Source organism: Nothobranchius furzeri, chromosome 14, assembly GCF_043380555.1.
Source record: "Nothobranchius furzeri strain GRZ-AD chromosome 14, NfurGRZ-RIMD1, whole genome shotgun sequence".
Taxonomy (NCBI): Eukaryota; Metazoa; Chordata; class Actinopteri; order Cyprinodontiformes; family Nothobranchiidae; genus Nothobranchius; species Nothobranchius furzeri.
Genome location: NC_091754.1, coordinates 13,765,207 through 13,780,008, shown reverse-complemented (window position 1 = coordinate 13,780,008; position 14,802 = coordinate 13,765,207). Strand labels below are relative to the sequence as shown.

The window sequence follows — 14,802 nt, the reverse complement described above, 5'->3', positions numbered from 1 at the left end:
AGCATAACAGTGGAAGTTTATCCCATGCTGTTTAATGATTTTACCAATTGGGAGCATATATATAGTAAAAAGAATTGGTCCAAGCACTGAACCCTGTGATACTCCACAAGTAACCCTGGAGTATGAAGAAGATTTGTCATGTACATTTACAAAATGAAATCTGTCAGACAGGTAGGATTTAAACCAGCCTAACGCTGTTCCTTTGATCCCTACAACATGTTCAAGCCCTTCTAAAAGAACATTTGTGATCAACTGTGTCAAAGGCAGCACTGAGATCTAACAAGACTAGAACAGACACAAGATTCTTATCTGAGGCCATGAGAATATCATTTGTAACTCTCACTAATGCAGTTTCAGTGCTGTGATACTCTCTAAAACCAGACTGAAATTCCTCAGAGCATTGGTGTTTAAATGCTCACATACTTGGATGGCCACTATTTTCTCCAGGACTTTGGATAAAAATGGAAGGTTAGATATTGGTCTATAATTCATTGGGTCATCTGGATCCAGAGAAGGCTTCTTAAGTGAAGGTTTGATTACAGCAACCTTAAAATCCTGTGGTACATACCCATTTACTAAGGATAGATTGATTATATCTAGAATGGGGGCAGTAACCAAAGGAAATGCTTCTTTAAATAATTTGGTTGGGATTGGATCTAAAATGCAAGTTGAAGGTTTAGATGAAGCTAATATTTTTGATAACTCTGAAAGCTCAACTGGATCAAAACGGTTCAAGCACAGCTCACAGTTTTGTGGAGTGGTAGGTGCTCTATAGAGGGGCTCTTTACCTGCTTTACAACCGCTAGCAGTTAGCTTTTTCAGTTTGCCGATCATCAATAAAAAATCACAAGAAGAAGAAGAAAAAGAAGTTTGCTTTTTCTGTTGGCATCATAGTAGCGCCTGGTAGTAAAAGTAAGAGTGTAATGTCTTTGGAGGATAAACAAAACACAAAAACCAGAGTGAACATCAACATGGCCTACACTAGTCTGAGGGAGCTAAAGGAGGCTACAAAATCATGAACTGATGCTGACCTGGCTTTGTTACTGGACTTGTAAGTACTATTTATCTGTGTTTTTTTTTATTTTATTAGTTGGCTCTTGTTAGTGTTAACTCGTTGTTAGCGCTAGCTACAGCAGACTGCTGCAGGGTCGTTTATGACAGTTGTACCCAACCATGTGGAAGAGCAGTGTTTCTTTAATTTATGACGCCGATATAAACCAGGACCGATTTATGCAGCATACCCCTGATAAAAAAACTAAACAATCATCATAATTTTATGTAACTGACCTCACATGTCCCCCACCTTGCACATTTTAAACTCCATTTGTGCAAAAGATAAAAACTACTTCAATTTAAGTTAGAACAGTTGTGCCAAACAAACGCAAATGTACCTCAAAATATACGTACCTAGGAGCGGTCACATTTTGACATTTTGAGTGAGAGGAGAAGTCGCTGACAGGGGCGGATTTAGGACTGAAGAAGATCCGGGGCTTAACACACACGCGCGCGCACACACACGCGCGCGCACGCGCACACACACGCATGCGCGCACACACGTGACACGCACTAGTCAACATCATATATATATATATATATCTTGTACCACATAATGTTTAATCTGAAGCTACATATTCAGCATATTCAGGGCAGAGTATTGTTCCTGTTAGTGTTTAGTGTGAGATGATAGTGAATATTCCCTTTCTTTCTCCAACAACTTTACCTGATAGTAAGCTAACTTTAGGCAAACCAGCAGCACAACAAATATTTTCAAATAAGACTCACAAACCTGAGTCAACACCAGTCTCATCAGAGCTGGGGTTCTGTCGTTGTACTTTTGGTCTAAAAAAACGTCCTTATATCCATCTTCACTCATGCGTTTCAGACAGAGACTGCAGAAGCCAGCTGCTGAAGCGCTTCTCTTCAGTCTCAGGTAAACTGTATACTGACTGAGTAGCCTAGTGGTAGAGTGTCTGCCCTGAGATCGGGAGATCAGGGGTTCGACTCCTGGTCGGGTCATACCAAAGATTTTGAGAAAAATGGGACAGTGTGCTTGACACTCAGGGTTGAATTGGGGGGTTAAACCACCAAATAGTTCCCGAGCGCGGCGTGTCTGCAACTCAGGGGATGGGTCAAAATCGGAGAATAAATTTCACCACACACCTGTGTGTGTGACGACTAAATGGGACTTTACAAACTACTGCCAGCTGCGCCCTCTCTGTGTGACTTTGGTACTGCATGTTACTTCCGCGATTTAGATCCGGGGCTTATCATGAAAGATCCGGGGCTTCAGCCCAAGTAGCCGGGCCTAACGCCGTCCCTGGTCGCTGAAGAGTTTGATGGATCGTGTGTGCATGGTATGTAAAGGTTGTGCCGATAAAAGGGTAAAACCTGAAATCTGGTCATTTCTGATATTTCATTTTAATATACCGATAATATCGGCTGTTCTTAGTTTTCATCATAAGTTGACTTTGAATGTCTGATAACTATTGTCATTTCAATATCTATATTAAAGAACACTTAATGTGTAAACTTAACTAATCTTTAAGAAACAAACTTAAAAAAAATGTTGAACTTCAAGAAAAAAAACTGTGTGGGGAAAAACAAGAAAGTTCTAGAAAACTGGTCAATGGGTTAAATGTTTTTGACAGTTTCACAAACACACGTGAGAGTTTGACACGATGCTGACTTTACCCGAAGCGTTGATTCATGTGAAATTTCAGGTCAAACGGTCTTTATTTTATGGAAATGGCATTTCTTATTTGCAATCTCAATGTTGATCTCATTCTGTGGGCCAAGCGTCTGTCTACAGCGGAGTGTATGGCTGGACTTCTTATTTTTCTCATCAATTGCCATTTTCTGTCAATTATCTTAAAGGACAAAAACACACAAAACACAAACACACACACACACACACACACACACACACACACAATGGCTCGTTGAGGTGAATCATTGCAGTCAACAAGGACATGGACCCCTAGAGCCTCTATGGTACAACATCCCACACTGACCTGGACTGTGCCTGAAGAGTGGGAGGACTCAACAGAACAAAACCACAAAGCTTCACTTTCAGATTCTACCCAAGTGTGTGTGCATGTGTGTGTGTGTGTGAGAGAGATGTGGACTGGAACATTTGATGTTTTCTAATGAGATACTACACATAACACAACAAAAGCACTACACATCCCAGCAGACAGAAACTCATGAATGGAAAATATGTTATCAGCACATCTGTGTGTCTGTCTGTTCGACTGTCGACCACCTAGCAGAGCTGAGCCTGTATGGATTGTTTTATGATGACATATCCACTGTGCCTAGAGGGCCACCTGACATTCCTCACCCTGAACCCCCTGCACACACACACACACACACACACACACACACACACACACACACACACACACACACACACACACACGCACACACACTGCAGGCAGCTTGAAACACACACCTTTTCAACCTCTTACTTTCCTTAATCTTCCTCTATTCGGGTTCATTGTCATACTTACTTATAATTCATTCATTAAGATGAACTCATACTTCGTTTCAGTCATTCTTGAGATTTGTTTTTCGTTATCAAACGTCAGAATTTAATACTCAGAACTGCATGCTTTAGAAAAAGTCACGTGGGAACATACAAATAACGTGTATGCGAGTGCATTTATCCATCATTTAACCAGGTTTAACGAAACAAAATTATCCTTATCCTTCATTTTTATTGTAAATCTCATGAAATCTAAATGTTTGGATTCAATAAAAGGGCTTGAGTGAAAGCATGTTAAATAAAGTGCTCAAAAGTGAAAAGCTGCTTAATGAATCCAAATTAAGACCCCAAATAAGCGCACACAGATCTTAATTCCCACATAACTAAGTTGTGGAATATAAATAAACACCTGACTAACGCGGTAAGAAGGCGTAAAACACGTGGTAACTTACCACCAGAGTCCGATGATGTTGACCGGACAGAGCAAGATGAAGAATATGGCCAGCTGGATCCGCGAAAGACGAACCGTCATGATGGTGACAGCAAGGAGATCCCCCGGCAGAGTTTAACGTGATTAGCTGGGCCAACACCGAGAGCGATTATTTCTTAGATTCATAAGAAGTCCTTGTTTTGTGAAGGCACGACTCAGTCAAACCTCACCGGAAAGTGTCCGTCAAAGAGAGCGCAGAAGTCCAGCTCCGCTTGCGCCGGGCGCATCTTAACGCGCAACGAAGTTCGTCAAGTGGCTCGTGAAGAGATGTCCGCTCTCAAAGGTGTGGTTAACCTCTTCATTATCGGTGTGCTCTGTCTGTCTCGGCGCGGTTACATGCTTTTGGGACGAGTTGAGGAGAGTCAGAGTGCGCGCAAAAAAGCTCCGAGGGAGAAAAGCGATGAGTGTCAGAAAATCCTCACTTTTCTTCAGTTTTCCCACAAAAAAACATTAAACCCATGACAGAAAATGAAGAAGGCCATGCGCCGATGCTTTTCTCAGATAAGAAAAAATAAACAAATGCCTCAGATGTTGGCCGCGCTGCACGCGCTCGAAACTGAGGCGCTGGTGAAGTTGGTGCGACAAGTTGCGGTGCCGACCGGCTGCAGGTAGAGGCGTCTCTCTTACGCAGAATCTGTCATGTTTTCTTTGGAATAGACGCGGGGGTGCTCGGCTTCACCCACTTTGGTGTGACGTCGCTTCGGGGAGAGACGAAATCCTCGCTGTCAATCAGAGGAAGAAGCTGCAATTAGTTTGCGGGTCGGGGTGCAAACGCGGTCACGCAGGCGCAAACAGAGACAGGAGGGAATGGGGTGTTATTAAAGGTAACCTAATCGTGGCTCTGTATCATAAAAACATTTTATCCAAGAAAATATGTAAAACATTTCTCAACATGATTAAATTGACTGCGTGCATGTGTGCGTTGGTGCTGGGGTCTCATTACTAATCGGGCCAAGGGCAAAGTCTCTGAAACTTAATATCACCTTGGTCCTCCATAAAAGCTCTGTCACCAGACTTCGTTCCACAGCAGTGATGCAACTGATCACAAGCAGGCAGCAAAGTCAGCCAGACTGAAACCAGTCTTTCATCTGGACTCCTCTTCTCATTCAACAAGTCAGAACCCATGAAGAGGTTTTTAAGTGTTGGTGTTATAAACGCAGCTTCATGAGCCACCTCATCATCTTCATCTGAAGACGATGGACGCAGCAGCGGAAGACCGAAGGAACAGGATGGTGCTACAGGTGACAACTGGTTGAAAACTGGAATTCAGTCAACGCAGCAGTCTTCCACACAAGAAGAAGAAGCATAAAAAGCAAATGCATCCTTTTAAAAAATGACATTTCTCAAAGAAAAGCCCAATAGTCCAAAGATTAAGATTAAAGTCCCATTAATTGTCACACACTGTTGTGTGGTGAAATTTGTCTTGTGCAATTGGCCAATCCCTGTGGGGAGCTGTGAGCTGCAGACACGGCCATGCTCAGGAACTGTTTGGTGGTTTGAATCCCCAATCCAACCCCTTAAAGCTGAGCATAAGCAGGTAGGCGTTGGGTCCCATTTTTAAAGTTATTGATATGACCCGACCAGGGTTTGAACCCTGATTACCCAGTCCCAGGGCAGACACTCACACCACTAGCCACTGAGCTGAGACAGCACCATCTTTGTAGTTTTCTTCTGTAACAACTCTGGTGCTAAGCCCCACCTAATGTCTCTAACATAGAAGGCTGTGATTGGCCGAACCTACAATTGTTTGGACCGATGGTAGGCCTGCTCAGGCTACAATGGTGCGTGGCTAAACCAAGCTAGGGTTTGTCCAGGGGCGCCTCCAGAAAATGTTGATGGGGTGGCTGGATGGGGCCAAAGAAATCTTTGGGGTGGCACACCAAATTGGTCCTTGTGGTAACGCTGGGAGAGTTTAGTCCGTGGTGATGTGCTGCATTGCTCCTTTATTCATTTTTATTAAAATAACACTACATATCCAAAACATTTAACTTACATTTTACAAACTCAAACATTTCAGAATTATACATTTCAGTTACTTAAAGGGTCATCCATAATTTAATATAAAAATATATTTTTTAGGTTAATTCACCTGTTGCTGTGGTAAAAGAAACTATGGAGATGAAAACTTTTTTAAATGTCGAGCAGCAGAAACATGAATGTTGTTATTCTGATTATTTCTTTACTCATTAATTATATTTTTATTTTGTTTTATAATTATGTCTTGAATAAACAAGATCAATATGTGGTTTGACTGAACATTAATATGATTTGTTAACACTGGCTTTTCTCAAGGGGGGCCAGCAATTTTCTAGGGGTGTCCATGGCCTCCCCTGGCCACCCCTTGGGGGCGCCCTTGGGTTTGCCTAGATTTCTAAGCCAATTGGAAATGTGTTTGCTGGTCTGATAAGTCTCAGCTGCAACACCCAAATGGTCCGGTCACAATTTGGAGCCACCAACATGAAGAGATGGATCCATCCTGCCTTGCAACAACAGTTCAGACTGCTACTGGTGGTGTAAGAGTGGGGGAAAGTTCTTGTCCCATGTTGGACCCCATAGAACCACTTGAGCCTGGTTTCAATACCACAACCTACCTGAGCATTGTTAAAGAGAAATGACCCACACTTGTATAGCGCCTTTGAGAGACAAAGCACTTTACACTACAGTACATCATTCATCCCTTCACACACGCATTCACACACTGATGATGATGAGCTATGATGTAGCCACAGCTGCCCTGGGGTGCACTGGCAGAGGCGAGGCTGCCGGGCACTGGCGCCTCCAGTCCCTCCGACCACCACCAGCAGGGTTAAAGCCTAATCTATACTTCCCCGTCAGTTCGAGTGTGGCGTTGCGCACTCGAACTGACGGAGACATTTCCTTTTCAGACTTCTCTGTCACCTGGGGATCGTTGCAAAGCAATTCTCTGCCAGGACAACAGAGGGCGTAGTGCTTTTGTTTGACATCCTGCCAGTACTGCAGTCACGTATTCGGTACATGATAGTGCATTTACTAATGTGTTTACTATTGTGTTTACATTGTTTTAATGTATTTCAGAGACTTTTTTTCTCACATGAATGAAATTGACCCTGATTCTCCTCTACCTCTTAATGTGATTGGCTCCTCTAAACCCACGTTACTTGTCACATTCATCCACAAATAAAATGCTCAGTATCTTTGTACTCTTTCAGTCACGGGTGAATAAATGTTCATACTTCCAGATTTTTTCCGAGAGGCATTCGTCGATCTGTTCTGTGTCTGTCGTTAATTTTATTTTTTTTTTTTTAACGGGCCAAAGGCGGTGCTGATGAGAAATTTACTGTCATGAACAGAACTCAGAAGACCCGTGAAGACGCCAAACACAGTGAAAGTATGTCAAAAAACGTCTTTCTTTTGATGCAGAGTTACCAAAGTTGGGCGAGGCTGGAGACAGAGTCGGAGACAGGCGCAGGTCGAAATGGCAGGCAGTATACAAGGCAGGGGTCAGGCAAAGAACGAGGTCCGGAGGCAGAGATCAGGCAGGGTGGATGGCTGGAGAATTTACCGGCAAATGTTTTCAATAATCTGGCAGAGACTGGGTAGCTGAATGGATCTTTTACAGCAGGGGAAGCAGGTGTGTGAGATGAGCTGAGGAGTCAGCAGCAGGTGAGGTGGATGAAGCTGATTACAGGAACAGGTGAGATGAATGGAGTTGATGGTGGTTGCCAGGGAAACAGGGCTTGTCAGGAGCTTGGTGAGGGGACCAGGTGAGCTGAATGAAGGCTGAAAAATGAGTCATGACATTTACAGGAAGTGGCATCCTAACCAATCACAAGCTTCCATCACTTTCAATGGATAGTTAAAAACGTGGGCATATCTTCGTCAGCCAGTCAGAGAGCCCTTGCACCAACGCATAATGGCGTTGCTTGTCTCCGTGCCGACTCAGACGGAGAAGTATAAATTTGGGTTACGTGTCTTGCCCAAGGACACAACAGCAGCCAAAATTGATCCCACATCCCTCCAATTACTGGACAACCCGCTCTACCTCCTGAGCTACTGCTGTTGCTGACCATGTCCATCCCACCAGGGAGGACGATGGCTAAGGAGTTAAGTGTCCGCCCCATAATCAGAAGGTTGCAGGTTCAAGCCCCACTCAGTCTGTCGCTGTCATTGTGTCCTTGGGCAAGTTACTCAACCCACCTTGCCTGCTGGTAGTGGTCAGAATGGCCGGCATCGCCAGTGCTCGGCAGGCTCCACCTCTGTCATTGCGCCCCAGGGCAGCTGTGGCTACATTGTAGCTCATCCTCACCAGGGAGTGAATGTGTGTGTGTGTGTGAATGGGTGAATGACTGATTGTTTTGTAAAGCGCCTTGGGGGGTTTGGGTTAGGGTCAGAAGCATGGTAATGCACCATGTCAGAAAGCTCAGATCATCTCAGAACAGACGATGACCTCCAGTGGCCTCCAGATTCACATACGATGTTGCTAGCATCTTGGGTGATCATTTACAAACTACAATAATCTCTTGTTGTTTGCTTATTGTCAGTGAAATAAATACTATTGAAATATTTCATTTTAGAGCACTCACATCATGTGAGGTTTCACGATGTTCAAGCTTACGGTTTCCAATCGTTTACAGCTTCTTGTGGCCTTGAAGGCAAGATTAGTCGCGCTGAAATAACAAATGCAAACAGAGCGACGTGGGTGAAAGACTACCCTGAGATGGTTTTTCAAAACCTTCTGATTCACTGGATGAATGAATTTCTGTGTGGCAGACCAAAATGAAATAGAAAATATAAATTTGATCCGTGTTTTTTCTGGTATTTTGTCCTAGGAAACATATTAAGAACAAATGACTGATTTTAACTTCACACACAAGGTTTGAATCATATCTGCTGTTGAGCCCAAACTCGTTTTTGTTTTGGAAAAAAACGGATTAATCAGCCTGAACTATGTGTCGCCCGGTTTTTAGCCACTGAGTTTGTGATTAGAGTGAATAAATTAAATGAAAAACGAGGAGATGAGCTGGGAATTCCTGAGGACTTCCTCAGAGAGTTTAGTTCATAATGAATTAGTTTACTGGTAGAAACTTTAACTCTTTGTCAGCAAAGTGTGAATTTGTTTATGGTTTGCACTACAAACTGTTCCGCTCTCAAATTGTTGGGATAATATAAGACAAACGTATTTTACTGACTGCAGAAAACAAAGCTGAGAAAATACACTGGCCAAGTGTAACCTAATGAGAATTTTTTTGAAAAGGAAATTATCTCTTCATGTTCTATAAACAAGTTCACAATAATAATAATAATGCATTGAACTTATATAGCGCTTTTCTAGACACCCAAAGACGCTTTCACACACTCTCACATTCACACACTGCTAGTGATGGTAAGCTACTTGTAGCCACAGCCACCCTGGGGAGGTCTGACAGAGGCGAGGCTGCCATTTGGCGCTGTTGGCCCCTCTGACCACCACTAACACAGGCAAGTTGGGTGAAGTATCTTGCCCAAGGACACAACAGCAGGATACCCCTGGCGGGCGCTGGTATGGAACCCGTGACCCTCCGATCATGAGGCAACCCGCTCTACCACCTGAGCTACTGCCAAGTTCAGCCAAGTTGCACCTCATTGCACTGATGGTTGTCCCTTAACCACCTTTCCTTTCCTTTCCTTTCCTTTCCTTTCCTCTCCTCTACTCTCCTCTCCTCTCCTCTCCTCTACTCTCCTCTCCTCTCCTCTCCTCTCCTTTCCTTTCCTCTCCTCTCCTCTCCTCTCCTCTCCTCTCCTCTCCTCTCCTTTCCTCTCCTTTCCTTTCCTCTCCTCTCCTCTCCTCTCCTCTCCTTTCCTCTCCTCTCCTCTCCTCTCCTCTCCTTTCCTCTCCTTTCCTCTCCTTTCCTTTCCTCTCCTCTCCTCTCCTCTCCTCTCCTCTCCTCTCCTCTCCTCTCCTTTCCTCTCCTCTCCTCTCCTCTCCTCCTCTACTCTCCTCTCCTCTCCTTTCCTTTCTCATTCTGGCCCTCTCCCTCCTGGATGAGTGTGTGTTTTTTTTAGGGAGGGCTGATTCTTCATACTTGGCTGAACCTTTATGGACAATAAAGATCTAATTTCAAAGTCCAGCAGGGTGTTAGGCCTGGGGTTCTGGCTCAGCTGAAGTTGCCTGCTGGGTGGAGACTCTGTGCAGCCCCTAACCAGATGGCCATTAGCCCACATACAGTAGATGTGCATGAGGTGTGCTGCTGTAACTCTCGTCTGTGAACAGCTCCGGTCTTTATCGAGTTACACTGAACATGACTCAGCATCAGCAATCTGGTATTGCATCCAGTGCTCAAAAATAAATAAATAAATACACACCCTGCAAATAACTTCAGTTTGAAATCTTAATTTAACATTTTAGTTTTATGGATTTGAAGCCAGTTGGTTGTCCTCTCAGGTCATTAGACCCACGGCACATGGTTGGGGCATTTCTAGTTGTGAAAAATGCTCAAGCGACGCAGGAGAAGTGACCAAACCCAGTGTGTTCTTACAGATTTTCCTCTCTTCAGAGTCCCTTCGCTTGTTTACGCTCTCGGTGTTTCATCTTGTTCACATTGCTCAGGGTAGAGATATGCGACATGTTCCTCAAGCGTGTAAAATACATCTGTGGAGACTTAGGTCAGCGCTGCAAAGGAAACCGCCCTGATGGATATGGAGCTGCACTCAGATCTGCCAGCAGTGCATATTTTAGTCATTACATTAAACTTATAACGTGATTTTGGTTCAACAAAATATTTTGTTGTTGAACAAAAGAACAGGAGGAGGAGGAGTGGACTGGGGGTCAAAACGTGACACAACTGAAGCTGCGTTTCAAAAAGCAGACTGTGTCATTTGGGTGAGATGTTTACTGTGTGAGGGAGAAAAGTTGTCATTTTCATTTTACTTAATGTTCTGTAACTGACATCGTCACACTGCAGTTCACTTAACCCGTTAACGTATTTTCAATTATAAAAAGGTTTAATTTGTAGTTTCTCTTTTAGGTGCGCGCGGTGTTCTGGTTGCATTTGGATCGGATGCGGGTTGGATGCAAATTTGCAATAATCGGTGTCGAGGGGATAATTCATATTTTCACAACGTGTGTTGTCACAAGATCTGGTGCACAATCCTTTCTATCGTTTAATTAATTGGATGAGTTTTTAATTTTTCATTAATAATAAAGGACAGTTTTGATTTATTCTACAGATTAGTTAAAGTTGTGGTTCACTCCTTTATTGAGTTCATTGCAGTGGTCTCCGGTGAATGAATGTCGTACTCGGGTTCGGGTCAAGATGCACCTGTTTCGTTAAGTGCAAGTCATCTGGAGGAGAAAGTAGCTTCCGACAGCCACATTTAGAGTCCCATTTCCTGATATTCAGGCATCTCCCTTCTGATTGGATCACAGCAACACGACTCCACCACCGACTCTGTTTGCTCTGCAACATTGATGTTTTATCTTACTACACAAGCCCGGTGGAGTTCTGCCATGTGGTGGAGTTACTAATGCTAATGGTTAGCTTCTACTAGCCAATACGTTCTCTGCTGTTTCATGGACGCTAAAACAACAACAGCCTTCCTCATCGTGAGTCACGATGGGTGAGTCCATGAACGTTAAGTGACAGTGGGACGTAGATCTGTGAGGATTTTCAAATCCTAGCGTTTCACCGTCTATTTTTCTATCAGAAGCTACTGCAGGGGATAGGTGTAGGAGACTATTTTCATGTTCAGCCTGCATGAAAAAACCTCATTGTTTTACAATTATTATGCTCGTGTTATGTTGTGTTTTCATATATTTATGTTTTAAAGACTTACTTGTCCAGAAAGATCGCCAACTCTGCATCAACCGAGGTACGTCTTTAAACTCTCAAGCGTGCTCTGTGATTAACGTCTGTACGTAAGCAGTAGGCTAACCATTGTATTGGCTAGTGCTGACCGGCGCTCACTTCATATTGCATGGAGCTCTACAGGACAAGGGGTGGGCATAGCAACAACAACAACAACAAAAAAAGGTGTATTTACTACATGATAAGACAAACACTTTTATGTATTTCTGAAAAATCATAAGTAACTCCTGAAGGGAGAAAATTTGGGACAGCAGCGTCTTATTAATCAGTGTGAGCTGCATGGTGACATCACTGGTAATTGATAGAAGGTTCATTACCTGGTTGGATTTTGCACGCTCCCTCCGTGCATAGGTTTGTTCTGGGTGCTCTGGTTTACATGCATGTCAGGCTGAACGGACACCAGGTCGCCGGTCTTGTTCGTCTCTCTGTGTCTGAATAATACTTTTGCACCATAATGGAAAAAATAAAATCTTCCTGAGGTTTATTTTGTTGCATAAAAAGCAAAACAAAACAATTTCTTGCAAGAATTTGTGGTCTAATTTTCGGTCTGTCGTTAATGTTGGGAGCATTGGTCTGGATTATAAAGTGTTCCGTCCCTCCCTCCTCCACCTAGGAAAAGCTAACAGTCCTAACCCCTGTCCTGCCACACCTACCGTGTTTAAGCTACACACACATTCCCCTTCTGACATTGGTTTCATCTGGGCGTGAAACAGATTCCTACACCCTGCCAGAATGCACCACCTATCTCTCAATGTGGTTCTCCTTTACCCTTTTTTCCTTCCTTTTTAACACAACTGTTTATATTTTCTTTGTGCCACACGTGTGTCCCTTTTTTTGGTTTCTCACAGAACACGCCCTGCCCCTCACTGAAACTCCACGAAACACATTCCCGGGTGACTGAGATCAGAAATGATTAGAAATCCCATTGTGGCTAATATTTTATTTGACAGCTTGAATTAGATCTAAATGAGAAACACATGATGGCCCTAACCTTTGTAAAATAAACCACAGTCATCCCTGGAATCCCCAGGAGAAAAGCATGTTCATGAAATTCCTTCATAACTGGCACACACACTCACATCTGAGAGTGTGTGAGAGGTTGTTGTTGTATAAATTATTAATACCTCCTGCTGCCACATGATTTTACTTGTCTAGAAGTAGAAACCCTCCTCGGAGAAAGGAAGGAGCTGAAGATACACTTAATTATTGTCTTGTTAGTGCAGGTAGAAGCAAACCATGGCTGTTATCTCTAAGCAAAAGCTTCATAATTTAGGAATATGTTTATTAGCTATCACCTTTATCACCCGTCAGAGGTTACCATACATTAGGAGGATATTTCATATTGATAATAAGGCAGAAAAGCTGTTTTCCTGGAGAATAATGTCTCTTTTGCTGATTTCCTGTTTCTGCTGCTTGTTTTTAAAGGTATAGTATGTAAAACACTTAGAGTAAAATAATAACAAAAAACACACTAATGTCTCAGTTGTGCTGCAGGAAGGTTACATGAGCTACGTTTAAATGACTCAAATGTCCCTAATCTGATTCAAATCTTGGTTGATCGGAAATCCCAAATCTCTCTTTATATGGACACTTAACTGAAATGATCCTGTCATGCTATGAGTATACATGCACCAAGCATTCAGTTAGGTTTAAAAGGTTAAGCATGTGTAGAGTTGTCTTTCCCGGAAAAAAAAACTGTGAGCAAACACCATCTTGTTCGCACGTCTCTCCACTTGCATTTTCTTTTCTTAAGCCTGGTTTATGCTTCTCCATCAGCTCCGCAAGGGACAGACACGCACGGACTGATGGAAGCGTTTTGCTCTCATACTTCTCCGTCTCCTGGAGTGTTGCAAAGCAATTGCCCGGCAGGACAGCAGAGGGTGTAGCGCTGTTCTGTGGTATCCTGTTGTATCGGTCCAAGATAGTGTGCTTATATTGTGTTTTTTGTTTATAAGAGACTTTTTAACACGTACAAATTTGTCTCTCATCCTCCTCCACCTCTTCATGCGCTCGCCACCTCTAAACCCACGTTTCCTGTCATTTTCATCCACAAATAAAACGCTTGCTGCGCATCTTTTCACCCCTCCAGTCACGGGGGAATTAAACGTTCATATTTTGAATGGCGACTGGTTTCCTCTGGCGTTGCGGGTTTCCGGTTCTGGCAAAAACATCTCAGGGAAGATACCTGAGGGAAGGGGTGAGTGTTCTGTGTTTGTGTTCAAACCCTAGCTTGTTCTGTAGATTTGCTATAACAGCTTTACCTATGGTGCACAACATCTGTAGGAGTCGCATATACCCTTCAATATGCAGGAACAGACAAAGAAGCAAATACATGGACCTAAGCTTTGTGGCGTCTTTTATCGTCTGGTAATTTTAGAGGTTACAACATCAGTCCTTTAAGTCTGTTTAAACACACCTGAGACTGCTTTACATTATGAAACCCACAGATTGATGCTTTTCAAGTGTGCACTTATTCTCAACAATAAGGACGTAATAAGGACATTCTTTTCATTGATTTTAGCCAATAATTAGCCAATTTTATTCGATTATGTAAACATTTTTAAGTTTTCATTTTTAATCATAACAAGTTGCTAAACTTATCAGATTAAATGAAAAACTGAAAAAAATATTATTGCTTTTACACAATAGTTGTTTAGTCTCATCAAATTGATTTTGGCCTATGTTTGATTTTTTATATACATATATATATATATATATATATACATATACATATACATATATATATATATATATATATATATATATATATATATATATATATGTATATGTATGTATGTATATACATACATCAAAATTCCAGGTGTTGCATGGTACTCAAAAATGCTTTTATGAATAGCCACATTTTTTAGAAGCAAGTCTGGAAGTTGGGCCAATTTGCCCGAAAATGGGACTTTTTGTTCCTCATGGAGAAAAAAAAATGGAATTAGTAGAATTAATTTTACTGTATGTAGAAATGTATTATTACAAGAATCAAGATATCAGAA

At 42.6% G+C, this 14,802-nt stretch overlaps 1 protein-coding gene across 1 annotated transcript in view; it reads right to left on the bottom strand.

Moving 5' to 3' along the window:
- Window positions 1-4,712, bottom strand: part of wnt6b (wingless-type MMTV integration site family, member 6b) — a 50,989-nt gene extending 46,277 nt beyond the window's left edge. Inside the window, exon 1 of the mRNA XM_015966763.3 lies at window positions 3,937-4,712. Coding sequence (XP_015822249.1) covers window positions 3,937-4,016 — 80 coding nt within the window. The 5' untranslated portion in view covers window positions 4,017-4,712. The remainder of the gene's footprint in view (window positions 1-3,936) is intronic.
- Between the last annotated feature and the right edge of the window lie 10,090 nt (window positions 4,713-14,802).